At 41.2% G+C, this 23434-nt stretch overlaps 3 protein-coding genes across 5 annotated transcripts in view; 2 read left to right on the top strand and 1 right to left on the bottom strand.

Annotated features, from left to right (window-relative positions):
• Positions 1-9812, top strand: part of LOC126561728 (protein hu-li tai shao) — a 272847-nt gene extending 263035 nt beyond the window's left edge. The window contains exon 13 of the mRNA XM_050218036.1: positions 9803-9812. The gene's annotated coding sequence lies outside the window, so the exon portion shown is untranslated. The remainder of the gene's footprint in view (positions 1-9802) is intronic.
• Positions 1-23434, top strand: part of LOC126562268 (uncharacterized) — a 55273-nt gene that overhangs the window by 7574 nt on the left and 24265 nt on the right. The window contains exon 6 of one of the 2 annotated variants that reach the window (XM_050218727.1): positions 72-270. The exons of the other annotated variant lie outside the window; for it this stretch is intronic. Within the exon in view, the coding sequence (XP_050074684.1) occupies positions 72-225 (154 nt within the window). The 3' untranslated portion in view covers positions 226-270. Of the gene's footprint in view, positions 1-71; positions 271-23434 lie in introns of those variants that run through there. 2 annotated transcript variants of the gene reach the window in all.
• LOC126561532 (serine/threonine-protein kinase PRP4 homolog) lies at positions 4660-9636 on the bottom strand. Of its 2 annotated transcripts, none has more exons than XM_050217739.1 (6): positions 9558-9636; positions 7948-9490; positions 7294-7880; positions 7117-7225; positions 6499-7035; positions 4660-4863 (listed from the first exon to the last, which is right to left on the bottom strand). In XM_050217739.1, exons 1-6 carry the CDS (start codon positions 9575-9577, stop codon positions 4660-4662), a joined length of 3000 nt encoding a protein of 999 aa, XP_050073696.1. In that variant the 5' UTR covers positions 9578-9636. The 2 variants fall into 2 exon arrangements, with proteins under 2 accessions (XP_050073696.1, XP_050073697.1); XM_050217740.1 differs by having other exon boundaries at positions 7948-9487; positions 9558-9592.

The following is a 23434-nucleotide window of genomic DNA, read 5'->3' as shown; positions in this document are numbered from 1 at the left end:
CTACCGTTGGTTTGGTTTATTTGCCCTAATCAATATCGCACCCTTTCTTTATCTTTCCGAACACTCATCAGCTATGGCTACGGATTCTATCTTGCATGGTTCGTATTTTTGTCGAACATCTACGCCGGTCTGATGTTCATGTGGTACTCGAAGAAAAGGAAAGGCAACAAAGCAGCTACGGAAGAATTGGGAATGGCTGACGAACCTATCAACATTGGACGATAAGACTATGGAGCGTCGCGAGGAACGTAAATTTGCCCATCCATACCAAAGACAGCGCGTGTAAGCAGAGAAAGTTGAAAGTTGAAGAGCCTACGGCTTGTTCGCTAACCTATGCGTTTCATCCTCACTTGCAGGTGGGCTAGCAATGCAAATGGCTATTAAGGATCTTCTCAAGAAGCCTTTAACGAAGCAGCAAGCACGACAGAAGCATTAAGACATTGTATTTCTTTTTTTTTTTGTTATTTTATATGCGATCAACTCCTTCTTTTCTGTTTTTGTAATAATCGTATCGATATTGTATGTTTTGATTTTTTTGTTAATATTTAACTGTTAAATTAACCGTTACGAGGATAATAAAGATAAGAAAATCGTTTCAATACTTTTACCTACCAAGAATTGACAGAAAGAAATAATACGAAAAAGGTAGTTTTAAACAAAAATGAATAAATGTTAAGATGATTGACAAATGTTCTTATAACGCACGCTTAGACGGTAACCTTGACGAGAAGTTGAGCTTCTACGACCAGCTAGAGTACGTTGTCAATAAGTGAAACCAAGTGATCGGTCGATGGTCGAAGCTGGGACTGTATCGTACCTTTATAGTTCCAGTACTAACATACGCCTCTGAGACATGGACCCTGTCCAAAAACAGACGAAGTCGAAAAACAGAACCCTCTTAGCCGCGTTGACGACGACGCCATCGTCGACGTCACGACCTCACGACGACCTCACCATCGTGAGACCTCACCATCGTGCAGCGAACTAGGGTCGCCAGGCTCCGATGCTCCCAGCTCAGAAAGTTCTTTTAGGCCGTCCACACGGACAGAGGAGGCGTGGTAGGCCCAGATTGAGGTGGGAGGATGGCGTGGAATCATCCGCCATCAAGGCCGGAACTGATTAACGGACGATGGCGCGGGACCGTGAGCGGTTCTGGACTCTGCTGCGGCAGGCCAAGACCGCAAAGCGGTTGTAGCGTCTGATAAGTAAGTAAGTGAGTAAATAACTGATTGGTTTGCTAAAGGAACTAGCACGTGACTTCACCGACCCGGTTTGCATCAAAATGCTTCACTGCTCTCTGGTGCGATTTTGGAATACGCTTCAGTAGCAGGTAACCTTTTATTAGCTTTGCGTTTCTCGACTGCGTCGGACGCTGTGTGCTACTAGGACTCGTGTAATTAAACCTCCGAAATTGCTACGTCCAGTGGCTGTTTGTTGTGGGATCGTTGAGCAATTGGATCGACTCGCCGGCGTTATTATTACCTTAGCTTACACGTCCCACCGAGATCGCACCGAACAAGATTTTTGCACGAATTATTTATGTATGTTTCGTGATTTCAACGTTATATCTGTGATCGTCTCCAACCGGACATGTCACGTACCGCGTTTTAAACTGTTTTTGCGGTGTGCGACCTACTCTTTGATAACTTTTTTCGTTCGTGTTTAAGTTTTGTGCATTATGTACTTATTTTGTTGTCTCATCTCGCGCGATTGAAGATACAAAATTAATAAGCAATGCTCATGCTATGGCAGATAAGAATGTAATAGTAAGAGAAGTCGGCTTATGTATTACCCGGGTCCGTTCTATGCTCAGGAATGGGTCATTAGTTTGCAGGCCTGCCGTTCTAACATTGACTGAGAGGATCGAACGAATTCAGGGGAAATTTATCCCTGTTGCTGTTCGTCGTTTTCTTGCCGGTCGGTTGAATGGAATTTCTTCGTTTCCTATCCTCTCTCACATCCAGTCTTACTTTATCGCCTACCTCCTTTCCAATGATCTGGATGTTCCGTTCGCCTTTTCTTGATTCCTATGTATTCTCCCTCACGTCGCCTGCTTTTAATGATCGTACTTCCTACAAATACATCGTTCCAGTTTTCCGAATCCGGCTCTCGTCTTTTTGATTCCTAGTCCCTCCTGCTTTTGTAGTTAGTTTTCTAAAAGATATTTGTAAAATCCCAGTTACAAACAAATTCAGAAGAATAAATATGGCTAATAATTATTAATACTGAAAATGCGGTGCTGAGCCGTAATACTTAAATCTTAAACAATGCTATTGTTAAATCTTAGATAAACGACTGTAATGTCGAGCCATGTCTGAAAAAAGTTGCTTTTCGTTATATTCTGCCTGATCTGAGATAACCGGGTTTTCCGTGTGAAAGATAAGCTTCGGTATTTTTTAAACATTAGGCAGTCTAAACCGCATCGCACATCTAATCGGTTAGATGTGACATTTTTGACTTTTTCTTCCTTGGGTCTTCGAGGAATATTGGCCTGCCATTTCTGATTGCATTGTCTTAATTGCTAAACTGTTTTAAAATTAATCTTCTTTAGTACTTACGATTTTATACGTCCACTTATGCAAATATGTTCAACAACACAGTCAACACAAAATACTCATTGATTAATTGTTTCCCAAACTCCGAATGAGTCACCTTTATTCCCAATCATCTGCAGAAAATAGTTACACCAAAAAGTTTGTATAAATCAAGTTTCCATACTGTGCGTTGGAGCGACTGTTCTATGCTACATATATTCGGATAATTTGATGCTAACTACACCAGAGAAAACTTACCGTCGTTTGCTCGTATAACCAATCCTTTTGCTCGCTGTTCCATCCAAATGCTTGGAAATTTAAACAAACAGCCTCATCCCAATTATTGCAACGATCTGAACACAAGCTGAAAAGAAATTAAGCACAAAAACCAAGAAATATCGTTTTTCTGATTGATATATCCAATGTATGAACACATAACAACCTGATTGACCACGAGAGGGACGGGAAATGATCGGTTGAGGTTACCATCTGTTAAACGGCTGTCTGTTTCATTCAGCGTTTCCAACGCTCCACACGACCATCGCTGCGATACGGTGTATTTTCTTTAAAATGTCGAACAGTTTTAAGTAAAAAAGGGTATTAACATATTTTAATAAGAATGTTCGCAACTAACGAGAAAATAAGTCAGATGCGTGAAGTATTCAAATTTAGTTCAATTTCTAGAATTTCTACTGGGCTTTATAACTATATGTATGTTGGTAAAAGTTTACTTGTACAAGTGTAAATAAATAAAGAAACATTAGATAACTCGTTCACTACCTCTTTTGCACAGCTCTTCAGCATCAAAGTCCCATGAGGGGCGTGCCGTGGAATTATTCCAAAAGAGACCTAATCCAAGACAGGACGCATACTTCTGTGCGACGGGTGCGATCTTGTGGAGGATGATTTAAAAATATGATTAGTGTTTACCCATTTAGCTTCGTTCTGGAAATGAGTCTAATTGTGAAATGTTTACTTTCGGTCAAGCACTGGCTGGAACAACTTGGCGCAATCCACATTTGACACCGTAAACTTGCTGTTTCCAAACCAGTTTATCTCTTGCTTTGACACGCGATCACGTGCAGGATGTCCAACTGAGGAAATGCACCGTTTTCAACATCAATCGCTGAAACGAGATAAATCAATGTAATTAAATCCGTTTTACAGTGCATAGGCCATAAAATAAATAATGAAAATGTAATTTAGACTCGTCGAATTTCTCTTTTCTTGAGAGAGTTTGTTTTTATCCTCATTAGAAAGGAATTGGTTTTTATTATCATCGCGGTATCTCGCTCTCTATAGCTTTTTTGTTTGTTGTAGCTTTATCTCGAAACGAAATCACTCTCACATAAATCATCTTGCTATTATTATCAGCTATTGATTAAGAAGGATTGAAAAGATTGGTGGAAAACATTAAAAACACAGAGTTGAAGACAATGTAAAATTATCATTCCTCTCATTATCTTGCTCACGGACAGAATCGAACTATAGTGACCGAATAATGAGACAACTCATTTCAACTAAAAATGCTAAAAATTTCAAAACATGATTCATCACGATCATTTAATACTTCATCTCTGCTAAGCTTTTTGATAGTCATTAGAGTACGAGTAAAATGATTTTACACTGAAAGAAAAAACAAGGAACAATAGTTTGCATCCTGTGTAAACCGATCGTTGCTGTGCGATCGTAAATTTACAATATTTTTTTGTTTCAGTTTCTCCTTCCTCTGTTCGATTAGATTATATATATATATGGTGGATTAAAGTTACTACATGAGTGGCTCATAATTGTTTACCTCTCTTATTTTTGCTTCGTGAAAAAACAAGAGAAAATGTTTCTACAAGTTCTCTTCATGGGCTTCGGACAATCGCGCACTTCAATTCCTATGAATGAATGATGAGTGTGCATCATCGGGTTGGACTTCCTTCATCGTTCGATGAACAACCGGGTGAGTGCGGATGCCGAAGTTGTTGTTGATTCAGTGAAGCGTAAGTAAGAAAAGGATCGTTAATATGTGCATAGCTGAATGTTGATTAGACGCTGATCCATGAATTGGAAGGAAAATACTTCCGTTGCGTACAGTTGAATCCGTGGCAAGTTGTGAAGTCTGGCTGTTTTTTTTCTAGATTTTATCTTGGATAAACGGATGGGCCAAAGCGTGGTTCAGTGAAATCCGTTTTGCTGGATCAAGTGCAAACACTTTGTCCAACAGATCCTTCAGTTGCGATACTTTCCGTATCTGGTCGTCCGGTAGATTTTGTCCAGCAATCAATTCCTGTTGTAGATCCCGCGTGGGCTTAATCATTGATACTACCACGACCTTTTCCTGCATGAGTACATAGACGTAAGAAAAATGTCAGTATGTAATAGTAAAGATGATAATTCGTTCTTTTAAAATATGGAACTGAATGGCTTGAGCATATATCATACAGACGAAACAATACATCAGTACATTCTACAGCATATGATAAACATTTTAATTAGTTTGTATTGTGTAATGTGTTTAGTAATGCAATTTAATTTTTTGTCCAATAACCATTTTAAAAAAACAAAATTAAAGAAAATAACGAAAAGAATAAAAAGGACAGAAAAAAACCATCAAATGTAACAAATGTTGATTTTTCAAATTAATTTTGTTTTCCTTAAAAATGTTAATTCAATGGTTGATTATAGCATTACACGAGCTTCTTATGGAACTTTGCAAATATGCAGTGAAATTTTGCATTCAATTAGGGGCGATTTGCAATTTGACTGTGGAACTTAGCAATTTTGTGTGGTATTTCTGCAGAGCGTTTAGAGCTCCCCTGTTCAACAAGTACCAAAAGAAATAAAAAATCCAATAATTTGTTTACCTCAGCACATCATAAATTTCCTATCATATCGCAAAAATCTTGTCTTCGAAGATATCTATTTTTTATCTAAATATCAGTTCTTTAGTGTTAGAATGTTTTCCTTGTAATTCGAAGAAAAATGAAAATTTATGTATTTTTTATTATTCGTATTACTAACATAATTGATACCCTTTCTGAAATTGCCTATATAACATAAAACAAACAGAAAACTTGAAAACTGAGAGACCCACACCAGAACATCATTGTATGTATTGTCTCTAATCCAAAAAGCAAACATTTAGACAAATAAGAAGGGTAAGAAGCATGATTCGCACATGGTAAACGATGGGATAGAGTGAGTTTATGTGAACTTTCTTTGAATGGTTTCTAATCTGTTTATTCTTTCTTCTTGTTGTCGAGACCAAACTTGCGAATTATATTATGGGACGCACTGATGAGCAATGCAACGTTTTTAAACAGAAAAGATCCTTAAAATCTTTGGTCAAACGAAGCATAAGTCCAAAGGCACGCAAAGCTTTTAAAATAGTCATGTCCAAATGGTTTTGAAGTGTTATCCTGCTGTCGAGGATCACACTGCGATCGCGAGTTTCGCTAGTGCGTGGTACTGCTACGCCCGTAATTTTGAAGCTTCTCCTTCTTGGCTTAACGACCTTCTAAAAGGTCACGCCGGCCATCGAATGGCTTACTAGACTTGTCGATAACACGTAGTAGTTGGATAGTCAATCCTCACTACTGGGGGACGGTTGGGATGGGATTAGGACCCCGGCCCTGCCGTTTGTAGACCGGTACCGATGTCGCCGCGGTAGCCGAAAGCTATGGGATGCTTTTTGCTTGCGAAAGTGACCATATAACAACTTGTTTACGTTAATATACGTAAATTGTTGTCACAGCAACGAATAATTTTATGTATCGCTATTATGTAGGATCCTTTTTCAAGATCCCCTGAGTGTACTGATCCCCTTATCAAATAAAAAGCATGAGTTATGATACGTTTTACGATTTACAATATACGTGTAAAAACTATTAGTGGATTGTTCACAATACTCGAATGTAAATAGAATTTGACTTCGTATACTACTGTACAATGAAAATTTTTTTCGAAAACTTACCCGCTCGGTGATCTTATCTATCTCATGCGATAGAAAGTTACAATTCTGGTCAAAATGTTGATCCTTGAACTGCCCCTTCCGTATCAGCTTGTTCGGTATCTTGCCTTTTAGATCCATGAAATATTTAAGCATTTGATTATTTGACTGACCACTAAACAAAATTTTGCCCGTGTACAGCTCATAAATGGAGCAACCGGCGGACCACATGTCGATGCCGTAATCGTACGATAAACCGAGAATGATTTCCGGAGCACGGTAGAACCGCGATACCAAATACGGTGTAATTTCATTGTCCGTTATTGAAGAAGCGGACCCAAAATCGCACAACTTTAGCACCAGATTGTTTTCGTTCACCAGAATGTTGTCCGGTTTGATGTCGGCATGCAGAATTCCGGTCTTTTTCAACAGCTTGAGCGCAAGCAGCAGCTGTTGAGTGTAGCTTCGTACGGCTTTGATGTGTAGACCGACATTTTTGCCATACTTTTTCAAAACTTCACGCAGATTCATCGACAGTGGCTCAAGGACCATACACAGATGCTTTAAAGGAAAGATAATTAGAATAAAAAAAGAAATATTTTACAGCAATGAATGGACAGGAAGATGTTTGCACGAACGTACCTGCTTGTGGAAAAAGTGTCTGTACAGACGTAGACAGTGATACCGATCGGTGGGATCGGCGTCGTTCAGTTTCTTTAGAATTTCCAATTCCCTCAAGCCTGTTTTATGCCTGTAGAAAGCGTAACAAAGGAATGAAACATTTTCATCGGTAACCATGAAGATTGTTGATTTACTTACATGATCTCATTGTTGCGTATGATTTTGACAGCCACGAATGCGTTTCCACGGGCCTGGTCTCTCGCTTTCACCACCGTACTGAACACACCCTGTCCAGTGTAATTAGCGACCACGTACCGGTTGTCCAGGATTTCGCCAATTCGCACACGATAGTAACCTTCCGCATCGTCCCAGTTGTCCGTCAGGGCCGGATTCTCGTGCGCCTGCTTGTTGGCCACAACTGTGCCAGGTGAGTCGAAGTTCGAGTCGATGTCCTGTTCGGCAAACATGTCCCATTCGGGGCGTTTAGAATTTTCTTTCGCAGAATTTTTCGGTTCCTTACTCTGCCTGTCCAGATCTTTCGGTGGTTCGGGTGATTCTTTCGCCTTACGTTCTACCTTGCCCATCAGATCCTTCCGCTCGTTCGGTATCGGTGGGGTGAGCGAATGATCTGTTCCCTCCCGGTCGCGCTCGTCCGGACGTTGGCTGGTTCCTTCACGGCTCTCGTTGCGCGACGATGGCTCCGTACTGCCCATACTGACCTGTCTAAGCTCGGGTGGTTCCACCTCCATCATCGTGTTACTGTCCTCATTTACAACGCCCAATTTCTGTGAATGAAATCAAACGAAACAATATGTACGTGTACGGAATTGAAACTTCCACGACAAAGTTTACCTTGAGCAGAGCTTCACGCTCTTTGCGTCTCTTCTCGATAATCTTTTCCTCGTCCTCTTCATCATCGATATCGATGTCGGCAATCTCGCTATCACTGCTGGATTCCTTTTGTTGTTTCAGACCCTCACTGAGCGAATCTTTAAAGCGATCATCGTCCGCTTTGCGTCCCTTGCCGCCACCGCGACCATCGCGACCATTCCGTTGCATACCACGGCCGTAATCCCGATCGCGGTCTCTATCACGTCCACGATCCCTGTCCCGATCGAATCTCCCACCAGCACCTCTCATATCCCGGTCTCTACTCCTGCTACGACCACGGAAACGGTCACGCGGCCCACCCAATCCACCAGGCCCACCACGACCCCGATCGCGCTCGATGGATCGTCTATCGCGACTTCTTTCCCGAGGCGAGAAACCACGACGATCTCGCCGTCTTTCCAGCGAACGATCTCGTTCCCGTTGACGCATTCGTGCCCGGTCCCGGTCACGCTCACGGTCCCTTTCTCGAGCCTTTTCCCGCTCGTACCGCTCTTCAGCCATGCGCCGCTTGTAATTATCCTCCTCTCTGTTACGGCGCTCTTCCCTGGTTCTGATGTCCCGCTCACGGTCCCGTTCCCGTTCGCGCTCTAGCTGCCTTGCACGTGCTTCCGCTGGTTGCTGCTGATGATCCTTAGTTCTCTTGCTGTCCAATTCGGCATTGTTTCCCCTATGTCCAGCTGAGAGTTGGTCCTCCCTACCACCTTTTGAAGAACGGTTAACGACATTTGACGTTCGTTTTCTTGTCTGATCGTTCAGGTCCGGCGTTGAATCACCATCGATGGTAATGACTGCATCGTTGCCTTCGACTCTCTTCTTCTTCACTGGCCGCTCCCTGTTCGGATCCGCTCTTGACTGCTTTTCTTCATCCTCCTCGTCCGTAGCATACTCACCGAGGCACGCCTGCAGCAAAGCTTTCTGCCGCATGAGTTCCTCCAAATTGAGCTCATCGTCCTCAATAACGGCAACATCCGGGCTGGGCGCATCTTCCACTGCAGTACCATCGCTTTCGCTCTCCACCGAAACCACATCCTCTTTGCGCTTTTCAAGATTTTGAGTCAGCATTTGCACCAGCTTATCAGGATCGGTAGAAATGTGCCCCTTGCGTTTGTCAACCACTGCCTTCGTGCTGCCATTGTTCTTCGAACGCGCGGCAAGGTCGTATCCTCTGGCACGGTCATCACCTACACTATCATCCTCGACCGATTGTTTTGCACGTGAAACATGTTCAATCTTCCGGAATGATTCAACAGAGCCACCGTTTTTAGCAGGTTCACCACCTTCGGAGCTACTTTCATCCTCATCCTCGCCCCGATGCTTTCGTTTGTGTTTCTTATGCTTTTTTGGCTTGTGCTGTTTGTCCCCCTTCTCTGATTTGGATGATTTTTTATGTCGCTTATGCTTTTTGTGTTTGCGTGAGCTGCTGCTGCTGCTTTGCTTGTATTCAGTAAGCTTGCTCTGCGGGCTTTGCTCCTCCTCGGTGTCACTATCGTCGGATGCGATGCTGCTGGAAGGTGCAAAAACAGTGTAAAAACTCTAACCACAATATTATTGATCGTAATCACACGACTTACATCACTTCCCGGGAAGTCATTTCTACAAGTAACTACGCTTAACTATGCGACAGGAGCACACCAATTTTGCACTTTTTCACTACCACTTTTGTTAACTTCAAGCCTGCGTTATGCGTTACTACGGTAATACTCTTAACAACGCACTCATCAACTCAATCATACACCCTTCCAAGCCACGATAGAGCAATGTGTTGAAATTGAGATGATCACGGATGATACGAAAAGAATCGGTGATTTGTTTTTAAAACACGCCACTTTGTAAAATTGTTGCGACAATATTTAGCGTAAAATCAGCAACTTGAGCAAAATGTGCCAGGTACGCAAAGCAAAGCAAGGCTGACAGCGTTTGACGTAACATAAAAAGTTTGACATTTGTGTTGCCTGAGTTGTCAATTAAAAAAACCGACCAGGTTAGCTCGTTGTTACGAATGATGCGTGAACTGCTCGAAAAAGAAATTCATTGCAAGAATTTTAGATTGAAAATTTGAAATTTTAGATAAAGTATAATTTGGTTGATGTCGAGCATAACGGCCAATTGGAGGTGACAAAAAAGTTTTGTTTTTTTTTTCATTTTTGTGATTTTTTCCCCCCAAATTTTACTGTTTCCTCTTGTTATTGCATGATTTTGTCTATGCATTGTCATCATTCATATATTTGTTAAACTATTCTTCTTGGGTAAGTGGCTTGTAACATGGGATCTTATTTTTGGGTTTGATTTACGTTACTTCTATCTTTGCGTGTCGTGTGTGGGTCTAAAAAAAACAAAAACTTAATAAAGAACGTGAAAAGTGATCCTGAAAAATATAAGATGAAGAAGATTGGTAGATTTGATGAAGCACAAGGGTCCTTGCCCAAAGACAGGACTACAAACTGAACAAAAATTCACGTAAAACTGGCTTCGTCAAAGGACCCTCGAAGAACGGGATTAGCCAAAGAGACGTTATGAAAGTTCAAAACAAATTTCAAAACAATTTGAAAGTAATTTAATTTTGAAAACAATATCCAAAGAAAACCTATTTCATTATTTTCCAATAGAAGTGCAATAAAAGTGAAAATAACAAGCGTGATTGTTTTGAATCCTTAACCATTATCTAGAATTACTCATTTTATTCGTTCCATCCACCTCAGATTCAACTTATTAGATGGGCAAAAAATATTCACCCAGTTTTGCATTGCATAGTTCCAAACATGTTGTTCTATGGCTATTTCACATGACCCAAAATCGAAAGTCCCCCAAAAAGTCCTCTAGAAAGAATATATTATTTACTGCACAACAGTGTTTTTGGATTATTGGAATGTGCAGTGCGTTAAAAAACCGTGTTAAAAATAGATTACGCGATAAAATCCCCAACCAATAATGATTACATTTTCCGCTCTGCCAGTCATGATGGAAACTTCAACAAAAAAGGGCCCTCATTTGAAGAGAGAGAGAGGTGTAACAAAAGCCAGCTTGCCGATAATTGTTGTTTTGCGACGTCTCATGAGAATTGAACGAAATGATAAAAGTGCCCAAAAGCAGCAAAACATCGTTTGTCACATCTGTTGAATGAAAGAAAATCATTGTATATTAGCATGATGGATACGCCGCTCGTTTATCACGTTAAAATGATAATGTTACTGATGCTTTTGGTTGTTTCTTCTTTTACTTTAGAGCCAATGTTTCGTTTGCATGCAGTTTGATGAAGGAAAGTTTTTCTCTAGTGATGTATTTTGGATAATATCAAAGGTTAATTTGACGATTGATTTTGGTTCAATCGCTTCTGTTCCTATTTTAGGGAAATCGAAACGTTTTTAGTAATTTGTTGTCTATTGCTAATGATCAATGGTATATTTACATGGTCATGGACTGTGTTAATTGTTCATGAAAGCTATAAACTACGATAGCAACTAGCCAACAAATGATTTAAGTGCACAGGAAAGGTCAAGAAACAAAATGATTTATGTTTTCGACGCAAGTACGCTGGACTTTCTCACCGATGGTCTCGATAGTCTTCATTTGAACTGGTAGATTTAAAGTCTAAGCTGAGACCTCAACAGGGTTATTTAACCGAAAAAGACTATATGTTCTAGCCCTTTGCGTTTATATATTTAATCCCTATAAATTGTTCCATGGACTGCAACGAGAGGGTCAAACGAGTTGGCTCATTTTCCGCCAATGAAATAACCCTCAAGACAGTGACATGAATACCATTTCTCTTCACACTAAATCAGCGATCAACATTACCAATCTCATAGTATGTACTCATAAACGCTTCGCCCTACTATCCACCACCATTAGTTGGTTAAAGTGTGCCTTAAAGTTTGCTATTAAAAGCGAATGGAATTGGCCGAATGTTGTATACATCTCAGCTAAGCCATTAGCTTCGGCAGGTTTTGCCCAACCAGTGGAATAGAACGGCCTGGAGTAATAACCGCACCGATTATTGTTGTTCCATTAAAAAGTTGCTCGGAACGGTTTCTCGACAAGAAGCTCGCGGCCAACGGTTTGCGTTGCCGTTCTACCGGTGTGCTGAACTGTTTCCAATGCACAAAGTAAACAAACAGCCGACGGGAAGCATGGCTGGTTTGTGTCGGATGAAAGCGTCTGTTGCACTGTTGCTCCATCTCTATCACACACATACGCAAAACAACCGTGTTTTTTTATCGCTTATCCTTCGAATGTGAGTGTGTTTTTGTTGTTGTTGTTGTTTTCGATTATTATTATTTTGGTTTGTGTACAGCAACGCGGCGTGTGGTCTCTTCGCTTGCTTGATTCGCTCTCGATCAGTGTGGTGAGACCATGCATGCGCGCGCGAGAGAGAGAGCGCGTGCCATGCAAAAGATTCGTGAGAGATGTTAACGGAAACAGATGTTTTCTTCAGCCGTAGCCGAATGCAACAGTGAATGGAGGCGCCTGGTGGCGCACGTTTTAATCGTTGCCGAACGGAAGCAGCGGCAGGGTGAATTCGTTCGCTTGAATCCGTTTGCATAAACAATCCAACCGGTGGCCATTACGAGAGAATATTTGTGATACAAAAAGAAGGTGATAAAGAAGAGAAAGAGAGAGAGAGATTTTTCGAGAGAAAAAGGATTCGGCCGATGGTGATACGATTGATAAATAACACGACTCACATCCACTGGATTCATTCAGTCTTTCTGAGCTGGTTGTAGCAAGCGCAAGCAACACACCGTTCGTCATTCGCTCTGTGTCCCCACGTGAGGATATACACATCGAGTTAACGGAAATCGTGCTTCTTCTGCCCGAATCAAAAGTTTAAGACGACGCAACCTTTAAGGTTTCGATGAACAAACGTGTCCGCGTAAGTGTACGTGTACGCCTGTATAGTGTGGGCAAGTGTCAGGGAAGTGTGTGTGTGTGTGTGTGTGTGTGTGTGTGTGTGTGTGTGTGTGTGTGTTGTGCTTTATCGAAGTGTTCGCATTACAAGTGTAATAAATTAGCTGGAATAGATTGCTCCTTTTCTGTACGCCACCACCATCTTACAGAGCGCTAGTGAAAGTGGGATTGTGGTCTTTGGCGAGGTGGCGGTCTAGTGCTCTGGTGACATCGTACGGTACGGGTCGGTTGCAGACCAAGTGGCTGTCGGCAAGCCAGAGCAGTGAAAGAAGTGGTGGTGTATTTGTTTTGAATATATTAAAAACATGCGGGCACAATTTTTGGTGCTAAAGGGTACGGGCAGATTGAGATAATAAATTTCAATGCATGTGTGCGTCCGCTTAACATTATTTTCGCAAATGCGCCTTACTGTACTGCCGGCCAGGTACTTAGGGGAATAGTTTTCCATCACCGTTCACCGCTAATACCACCGAAAGCTACCGCGCTCCAGCAGCATTGTTTTGCGAAGGGATTTGAAACCGCTGCAACATTCGACCACTGGCACACTCTGCACAAAGAGTTGGTGTGTAACCGTCGAAGTGGTGAAACCCTGCTCGTTCATCATTTTTGGAGTACGCTGCGGCTTGGCCTCGGGTGGCCATCATTATACTGCTGCTGACGGAGTGAAATTTCATCCAGTGCAGGTAAAAGCCAAATGGGAAGAAACGGGCTGCCGGGGACGCGATTGCTGCGGGGAAGCGTGGCGTAGCTTAACATGCATTCTTACTGTGGTTCTCTTGATGTGTCACGTTCAACATAATTGCTACGTGCGAGTACCGGCGTGGGGATATAGGTTTGATGTCTTCTTCTTTTGCGGCACTGATCGGAAAAGCGTTACGCGGACCAGCCGAAAGCAATTAACTTAATCAATTTTCGCTTAGCATTTTTATTCACTCTCATTAGCAGGAAAGATTCTGGTTACACGTGACATTCCGCAGTTTGTGGATGGATTTTTTTTTTATAAATCTTCTACTCTCCTCACTAAATACCGTTCTTATGGAAGTCAGTTTAATTGATTGTTAATTACTAAAAATGCTGCTCGCGCTGTTTTACACTTGACGACACGTGTTTGTCTTTTTTTGGGGGGGGCGAAAAATTAAGCTTATTTCGCTAATGAAGCAGATCGGTTACATACTTCAGCTCGAAGGTGAACACGACTATGAGTGATTACGATGATTAAATTACATTCCGTCGACTGTCAGCCCGTTCTGAGAGGGATGTAGAAAAATTGGATTAAAAAATCGTCAAATGTTTTATATATAATTAATTCCACCCACAAATTAGCACCATGAAAGAACTATTTACTTAAGAAAGACCATGTTCAGGTGTAAGAAAGCGCTTCTACGGGCAATGCTTGTTCATTAATAGTTCATAGGTTGTGGTTTAATATTAACACAATTCATTGAATCATTACGAAATGTGATGATTGTGTCTGGTAGTGTACCGCAACTTTTTTTTTTTTAATGGAACAAATGGACCAGTTGATGGAAAAGTGAATATTTTATCACGCATATCTGAGTGAGTTGTTGGACGAAGGTTACCGAAATGTAAAATCCGCTATCCGCTCAAACGTTTTTATTGCTTCTTTATTTGCAATAAGGTATCAGGCATTTTTCTTCGTTTTCTATCGTAACATTTAGGCGCACGAATCCGGAGTATCGGATAAAATATGCAGCAGAGATATTTAGTATCGGGTCATACGATTTGTGCTTACCGAGTTTCACTTGTTTTTTTTTTTTTAAGGATATTTCAGTGGATTTCACAATTTAATGAGATCTGTCTGTGGAATGAAACATTCAGCACCGCTGACATTTAATTTCGCTTGCCGAGGATGTTAGAGTGAGCAAATATAATATGCGTTATTTGTTAATGTAATCCAACGGAGCTAATTACGGTTGCCGGTTATTACGCATGGCGTGTTTAGGTTGAGATTGAGGTACATTCATGAGGGGTTTGAGGCCATACACAGGCAAGAAAAAAAAGGGCCAGGGCACGAGTGCACGTGAGCCAATTAAAAGGGGTTTCGAGCAAAATAAATAGCTCTGCACAAAAGGAGTACTTGCATGATGAAATCACACACATATATAGAGGAAAAAAACACACACACACACAACATTCAGCATTAGTAGATTATTTTCGCTTGGTAAATAGAATTCTGGTTTGTGGACTAGACAGACGCACACTGTTGGTTAGTTCGCCCAGAGCGAGCAGAACACTAACAAGGATTTGTTTTTGCTAGCAAAACGACTAGCCAACTAAGGTAACTGGGTGACTCTGGTAAAACAGTGACAATTTAATTAATTTGCCGCTGCAGAACCAGTCATTTTTGCGTTCTAATTATAAATACTTACGCACTGCTTGCTACAGTGAACGATGTTAATGATTTAAACCTTATCCTACGTACATGCCCATACACTTCTTCTTTACACTTCGTCCTGTTGTTTCCGATCGGCACAAAAGGAAAACCGAAACTTGGAAAGAGTATTTTAAAACAAAGCCCTCATGATCGCTACGCTTGATGGGTGGTTTCGCTGTAACTGGAAGCTATACGTTCCAGGTGGAATTTCATGGCCTCCGCGCAATCTATTCATTGATCCGGAATTGAACTGGCAGCGGTTCAGGTTGAGGGGTGAGTAGGTGTTACGGCGAAAGCCATTTCCCATCATGTTATTGATGCCGTCCGAATTTATTAGTACGAAGAATCGAAAAGCTTCCGCACCGTCCCGGCAGGTCCCCCGGTGAGGGGGGGGGGGGGGTGGGCTGTCCGGGGAAAACATATCGCACGCCAGTAGGCAAAGCAATGGTTTATGAGTGGGTGCTACCAATATCATTGTAGCTGCTTCATAGTAGAGACAAGCGACAAAAAAAACCCAGCATAAAACAGCAGACCTACGGTACGGTTTATTAGACTATCCCACGTCAAATGGTGAAGGTAAATTTTCATATCACGTAGATATTCACTCTCAGCTTCTGGTAGATTGCACTATGGACGGTTTTTGCTTGCGAGGCTATACATTGTTTACCTTTGTACTTGTCTGCAAGAAGCAGACTGTTTTATTTTATTTCATTTTATTTTGCTGTATTCACCCCACCGACCGAGTGGCGAAAATGGAAACCAAAGACTGTGCACAAAGATCTTTTGCATTGTTGCAAACTGAGCTAGGGGTGTTATCGGGATGTTGTGCAACCGTCATGTGGTGTCTGGTGAAAAAGATTCTAGAGAGAAAGAGTGTGATTTTGACATCGGTCGGTTCCGACCGGTGCAGTCTTGTGAGGAGTTTTTTGCCTTTTTCGTTCTATACATTTGTGTCAGTAGGTTGTTCATGAGCATTATCGTGAGTTGATAGCAAATGGTGTAGATCGTAGCCGGGTTCACAACAATGTTAAACTTTGTGTTGTATTGTGTGCTATGAATAATGTATATTGATTGAAAAATGTTTGTAGCATATGTCATTTGTAGTACATTTAAATAATTCTGACTTATTTACTTATCAAGCGCTACAAGGAAAAAATGCGTTAAATGTCATAGGGATCACTCACGGTCTTGCGCTGTCCTCTGTCAGTTCACTATCAATTCCATCTTCATCTTCCAAATGTGGCGTACCAAGAGGAGTATGGCAAATCTTATTCACTGTATAGTGGTGAGACCTTTGTATAATTTATAGATCAAGTCATTGTAAGGTCTTTTTAACTGTTCTTTTACAATTTGGGTCAAAAATCATTCTAAACATTTTCCTTTCGAGAGGTTTAGAGACATTCGTCAGTTTTGAACACGGTTTCTGTTTCAGGATTTTATTTGAGACGGACTCTAAATGTTCTATACGGATCAAGCTTTGTCCGATTCAATTGAAAATCTTCCTCTGGCACGTTTTTCCGTGCTCTTTGTTATTATCGGGATTGACTTTTACACCAATATATGTAGTTAAAATATTTAACGGTTTCAAAGGTGCGATCACCTGTCCTATAAATTACCACGACGGCATTAGTATCTGTTGCCATTTTAGGTTTTGTCTCATTGATCTCCAAGTCGAGGATTTGGGCCGTATGTTCGGTCTTTTGATAAGTTTCTACTACATAGAAAATCATCGCATCAATGAAGTCTATTACTTAGGTTTAGAAGTACACAATCGTAATACAATCGAATATTTCCTTGTTTTTGAAAAACAAATTGATAAGTTTGTAAGTATAGTTAATAAGATATCAAAAAGGTCCAAGTTAAAATACACGTCCAAGTCAAATATATAATATATACATCACTTAAATGAAACTAAAACTAATTAAAAACCATTGTTTTTTTATTTTTTTCCCTTTAAGCCGAACATTAACAAATAATATTTTTCCCCAGTATTTGAAAATAAGTTGAATATGCTCTAAAAAACTGTACTACCCCCAGTTGGCAGGGCATAAGTCCGGCATCCTCATAACATGCCACAGCCATCGTATCTTGGCGATATAGGACCACTGGGTGAATCAGTGTGCGATATATCTCACATTTCGTGCGGTCTCGAAGTCTTCTGTAGGCCATAGTATGCACGATTCCTCTGCATAATGCGTCTCCGGATTTCGCTGCTGACATCGTTATCCGAAGTTACGCCAGTCCTAAGATAGCAGAACTCCTCTACCACCTCGAGGTTGTCACCTTCGACTAGCACGCTGCTTCCCACTCGAGCTCTGTCACGATCAGAGCCTCCGGCAAGCAGGTATTTCGTCTTCGTCGCATTGATCATCAATCCAATTCTTGCTGCTTCACGTTTCAGACGGGTGTACACCTCACACACTTCCGCTGTCGTCTTGTCAACGATGTCAATGCCATCCGCGAAGCTAAGAAATTGAAGACACCGGTAGAGAATCTTGCCACGGATATCGTTGTCTAGCCCCGCGCTTCGCATGACACCTTCCAATGCTATATTGAACAGTAGACAGGAGAGTCCGTCCCCTTGCCTCCGACCCCTGTGAGATTCGAACGATTCCGACAACATTTTCCATAGCTCATTTCGATCTATGGTATCGTAGGCCGCCTTGAAATCGATAAACAGGTGGTGCGTAGGGATGTGGCGCTCTCAACACTTCTGGAGGATCTGCCGAAGAGTGAAGATTTGGTCGGTGGTGGATTTACCTCCGAAAAACCCCGTTCGATAGCTGCCGACGTAACCTTCTAGCAAGGGGGGCAAGTCTGCAGAACAAAGATTAAAAGGATTAGTTAGAATTATGCTCTCAAAAATTCTTGTACTGCTGTGATGATCCTATGAGTTTATCTCGTTCTACACTCTTGCATGAATTTTATTAGTACCTTTTTAATTTTGGCTATGATGCTCGGTTTCTTGATTTAACATCTTACTAGGTCATGTCGAACATGGCTTACGAAAATAATTGGTACCATATTGTCACATAGGTATCATATTGCCAAATTGGTTAATCTTTCAAAAACCTTAACTCGCATAATGTATTTCCATACATTCGTATCAATATAAAATACTGGTTAATAATTTCTAACGTCTGATTCGCACGGAATTGCCTGAACCAATCGATAAACCATTCAAATGACACTTCGCACAGGCTAAAACAACTGGCAAGCGATTAAAGCGATTCGCCTTCCGAGCATCGCTTGAGTGCTTTTAGATGATGAGATGAACTTTTATCGTTTCTTACCACGCCAGCTTCTTGCCTCATCGATACCACATCCCGTTGAGCTTCACAATAACACACCTAAACGGCTAACACACATGGCTGGCTTAACCGCATATGGTGTCAGTACGGTTCGGTGTATGCACCGAACCAGCTTCTACCATTAAGCCATTCTTTCCGCCAGCTGAGCGTGAAAAATGGGAAAGCTTCGTCATTTTCCGGCTCCGAAAGCTTTTGCCAAAACCCACATTTGCCGGATATTGACTTTTGCAGCCGTATCCTTTATCAAATAATCGCTCCATCGAGCCACAAGTGGTCGGCATGCGTGGTGGCAGTGACTAGTGGCGTAGATCGCCAATCCGTAATCCCTGCTAGCTTTGGTCAGTCCTGTGGGACGCGTGTGATACGATTGGTCATCACAACCCGCTTGAATGTGTATCGCAATCTCTGCCTTTCTCTCTCTCTCGCTCTAGATGGGCTGTCGATGGGTTTAACCGAGCACGAGGTTTACATTTGGTTTGGAATTTGGAACCTTCGATCGACGGAAGGTTCGCCAATTACGTCAATCTTTGCCAAACGTCAACAGGGACGCTGGGAAGCGAACGGATCGTATGAGATTATGATGTTTGCTTTGTGTGTAGTGTTGTGGATTTTCAGTTACCAAATCTCAAGATTATGCGCACAGGCTTTTCTCTCTCTCTCTTTTGTATTTGAAGCCAAGATTGATGTAAATAAACGGCAAAAGCAATGTGTTGTTTCGGCAGTGAAAAGCGGGCTCGTATTGTTACTTGTGCTCGGTTCCACTTTCGGAAATTAAATGAAAAATAACAAACACTACTTCTGCACGGCCCGATTGTTCGAAATAAAGGTTTTTCAAAGACTCCCCTCAGTCACTGCCAAAGAAAAAGGCGAACCGGAAATAGACATGGTGGTTTCCGGAAGGTGAGTATAGGAACCATTTGCCAGCTTCAACCTTTCACAGTGAAAAGCTGAAATGGGAAATATACTATTTTTATCGTCCATTGGCAAGCTTTAAAGTAAACCGGTGGTGTAAGATTAGAGACAAATCGCAAGACATAAAAACAACATTTCACCGTTCATCATGTTTCCCAAAAAAGTTGTGTAAAAACCGAAACTGCACTGCTCCTTTCCCGCTTTATTGCACACTTTATTGGCACAACTTTCGCCCCCCAGGACTGCGGTGAAAGCAAAAGTGCGCCGGGAGGAAGGAAGTGTTTGGTTGCGCCGAGATATCACTTTCCAACAAAACTCTTCAATTGCTTTTCGTTTAGTCCCGATTTCGACGCTTTCACACTGGCGCTCGATCGTTTCTCTTGGGCTGATACCGAACAACTTAAATTGATGCGTTGGCTGAAAGCACTTCAAGCTAAAGGCAGCTTAAGCCGCATAAGCCACCACGCGCTGAAGTCTTCGATTTTTTTTCTTCGTATTAAAGTGTCCACTCTCGACGACTGTACGCCGTGGCGAGTTATGGGAAAGTGAACTTTAATCTACTTCTTGTAGAAACACAATCTAATTATTCAATTTTCTTGCTTCGTTTTGCTTCACGAATACCTTTGTGGAGTGAAGTTCTTGACCTTTATCAGCTGCGTAATTGGGCGAGTTTCGGAATTTCGTTTGTTGTTTCGTTTTTTGAAGTGGAAAAAAAATCGGTCGGCTGTGATTGTGTTAGGAATTGTAAGAAAAAATGTCGGAATAAGCATAGCATTGCTGATTATTATTGGATTTGTTTTCCAATCAACACCTGCATGAAAGCACTTCAATGTTTTGGTAGACATTTTTATTTCATGATAGCTGCCAGGCCATATTCCTTGTTACTTGGTACTCATAATATTTAAAATTGTTGTAACGTTTAAATGTTTAAATTAGATTTATCCTTCGTCTTTTTCCTCTTCTTTGAACCTATAAACTATCATTCGACAAGAGATTTTGGGACACCATTTCCAGCTTTCTTGGCTTCATTATACCCGACATTGGACAGTTGGTCCTGCCATTACCCGATGCTACCAAGTGAAGACCTTCCTAATCAAATGAAATAACATTAAATGTCATAAATAACGTACAAAAGCCGAGTTTGTTTCTACAATTTCTAACCCGAACTGTGCTTTGTCACCCGCTTAATATTCTTCTGCATTTAAAGTATAGTTAAAAATAACCAAACACCCCCAAAGCTGACAAACGATGAGCGCCGCTCGCTTTGCTTTTGTCAATATATTGTTCAACAATTGAACAGCAACAGGAGCGGGTGTTGGGGCGATGTTTAATCGTTTCGAGTAATTTCCTTATTGAGTGAAAATTCCATTTAACAGCAGACACCATTAACTCAAAACACGATCCAAACAAACAGCATACTTACAGCTGCCAGAAGTTGCGGCTCACGCTGGGCAAAGTTTCTTCTTGCCTTTGTCTTCAATATTCATGAGCGAGTCTCCTTCCAACGGCACACTGACAGCATTCGTCACGTTTCGTTAGCAAATCATGACCTCGGGCCTACGGGCATCGGAAGTAGCGTCAGATTCGACAGTTATGTCACTTACCACTTTTTTCGCCAAATTCTTCTCCGTGCCATCGCTTATTTACTCGGGCTAAAATGATTTTATAAGCAGCTTCGTTTCACCGTTCGTGCAAGCGGGAGCGTGCTGGGCGTGAAGCGTTTCGTACAATTAGTCGTACATTTCACGTTTACTGCCACGTTCAACCATTAGCTATTTTGACACCGACACGCTAAAGTTGAAGATGGATAAGTGTTTGTGATCGTGACACAAATTTAAGGATTATTTAAAAGCAAACATTTGTAGCGGATTGTGATCGCTGATAAGTTATGCAGTAAGGGTTGCTATTCGGGATGCTAAGGAATTGCGTATTTATTGTTGTTACGGGCCGAAACTTGCGTTGTATCACGTTTGTTGCTTTTCTCACCCGGGGTCGATCTCATAGCAGTAACAGTATAAAATAGGATATAATAAATTTACAAAAAATGCACGAAGAGGGTACAAGAATTTTAGCATTCTATGGCTGCTCTGGCATGTTTCGCTTTTGATAGAAAGATAAATTAGTTTATTTGACTTTCATTATGGCTGAAAAAATGAAGATTTATGTTACGACAACGAAGACTGGTAGAGTGAAATTTTGCACCAAATATGTTTGACTACGTTTCAATAAATAAAGACAGGGAAAGCAACAAGCACTGCTGCTCACATTTATCAAATTAACACTAGCCTGTTTGTATTGCAAGTAATCACAACTCAGAAGTAATAGGTTTTGATTTATCAAGACATTTCGTTTACCGATGTATTTTGTGCTCGAGAAATATTCCACCCTGAATTTGCTACAATTTACCCGCTGTCCTGGAAATTGTCTCACCCCCGATGTCAGTCTTTCGAAGTAAGTAATGGATTTTTGGTACGAAGAACAGATGTAGAATAAAGTGACAAACGTTGATTGCATGATTGAAAGAAAGAAATTACATTCCTTGTGAACATAATCGAGCTTTTTTATGTGACACAAGAATCAATTAGTCGGTTACAGCAGGGCAAGGAATGAATTGCATGTTGCCGGAACATCTTTCAACAAAAAAACACGAGCAATTCTACTTGGCGTTACGTTCGGTTCCAGCAATCTGAAGTCGGTCATTTCCATGATTGATACCCACCAACACATTTTGAGTAGGTTTAAGTTATGTAAACGCTGTAACGAGTTATCATTAAATATTTGTTCCAAGTAATATAATGCAAACATTGAACATTTACCTTAACTGCAGTAAAACGATTGGGTTTCAACCATCTATCATCAAGAGTGAGAAGTAAAGCGGAACAATAAATTGCTTTTTAAGCGTAGCCTACATTTTACTTGATCACGTACAAAGTTTGCTGTTGTTGTGGCTTCATCTAAAGAGCCTGGTACGTGACAAATTATCCTTGAAATGGACATCCTAATCATTACACAATCTATTGTTTAGAGGTCCACTGCTGTTTGGACCAAAGTACTTCGAAAAGTGGATACGTAACAGCGTCTGATGCGTCAGCAGTTTGGAATACCATGCTTTGACAAAGCTAGTCACAGTATCAGTGAAACCATCACAAAATTCGACAATGATCCTTCAAGCGATTTGCTCGGTCCGAATCCATTCAACGGACGGAGGTCGATTTACATCATCAGAGCAACACACCGTCACATGACTAAAAATAGCACCGGACGTTTGGAACCAACGCTACATTCCGATCGGTTTCATTTGATTGCATAAAAAAAAAGGTTCAATACAGAAGATGCGGTACCAATGGAGAAGGTGGCTTCCTAAATATTACTAATTTATCAACCAGACTCCTTACAAAGGGTCTAAAACTGGGACAAATCCTACCATGTAAGGAAAATATTTATCACACCTACTTCAAGCTACCCTTGAACGGACGATCAAGTGTCACAAAAAGCGTACATAATCCTTGATATGGGTGCTATCCCACGATGCTAACAATCCTAGAATCCCATATTCTAGCGATTCACAGCAAAGATTCTCTCCACGTGCAGAACGAATGTTGCGGACGCATGGTGAAAAAGCAAATGAACACATAATAGAGTTTGTCTGATGAACTATCCTTGAGCAAAAGCAAATCAAGTAACTAAATCACCGAGGCTAATATAATCACCTTTAACTGATTACTGTGACTGTGGGTGTGTGTGTGTGTGTGTTTGTGGAAGGCGAGATAAATGGATATTCGGTCGTTCTGCGTAGTGTTTTTTGGGGATTTTCTTTACTCTTGGAACACGTATCACTGTTCTGATGGTCTCTTTGTTTTCTGTGGCGAAATGTTGTTGAGAGGTGGATGGTAAAATAGTAAAATCTGGTACAACAAAATCTATG

The sequence above is a fragment of the Anopheles maculipalpis genome, chromosome 3RL, assembly GCF_943734695.1.
Source record: "Anopheles maculipalpis chromosome 3RL, idAnoMacuDA_375_x, whole genome shotgun sequence".
NCBI classification, from domain to species: domain Eukaryota; kingdom Metazoa; phylum Arthropoda; class Insecta; order Diptera; family Culicidae; genus Anopheles; species Anopheles maculipalpis.
This window is presented reverse-complemented; position numbering and strand designations above follow the sequence as displayed.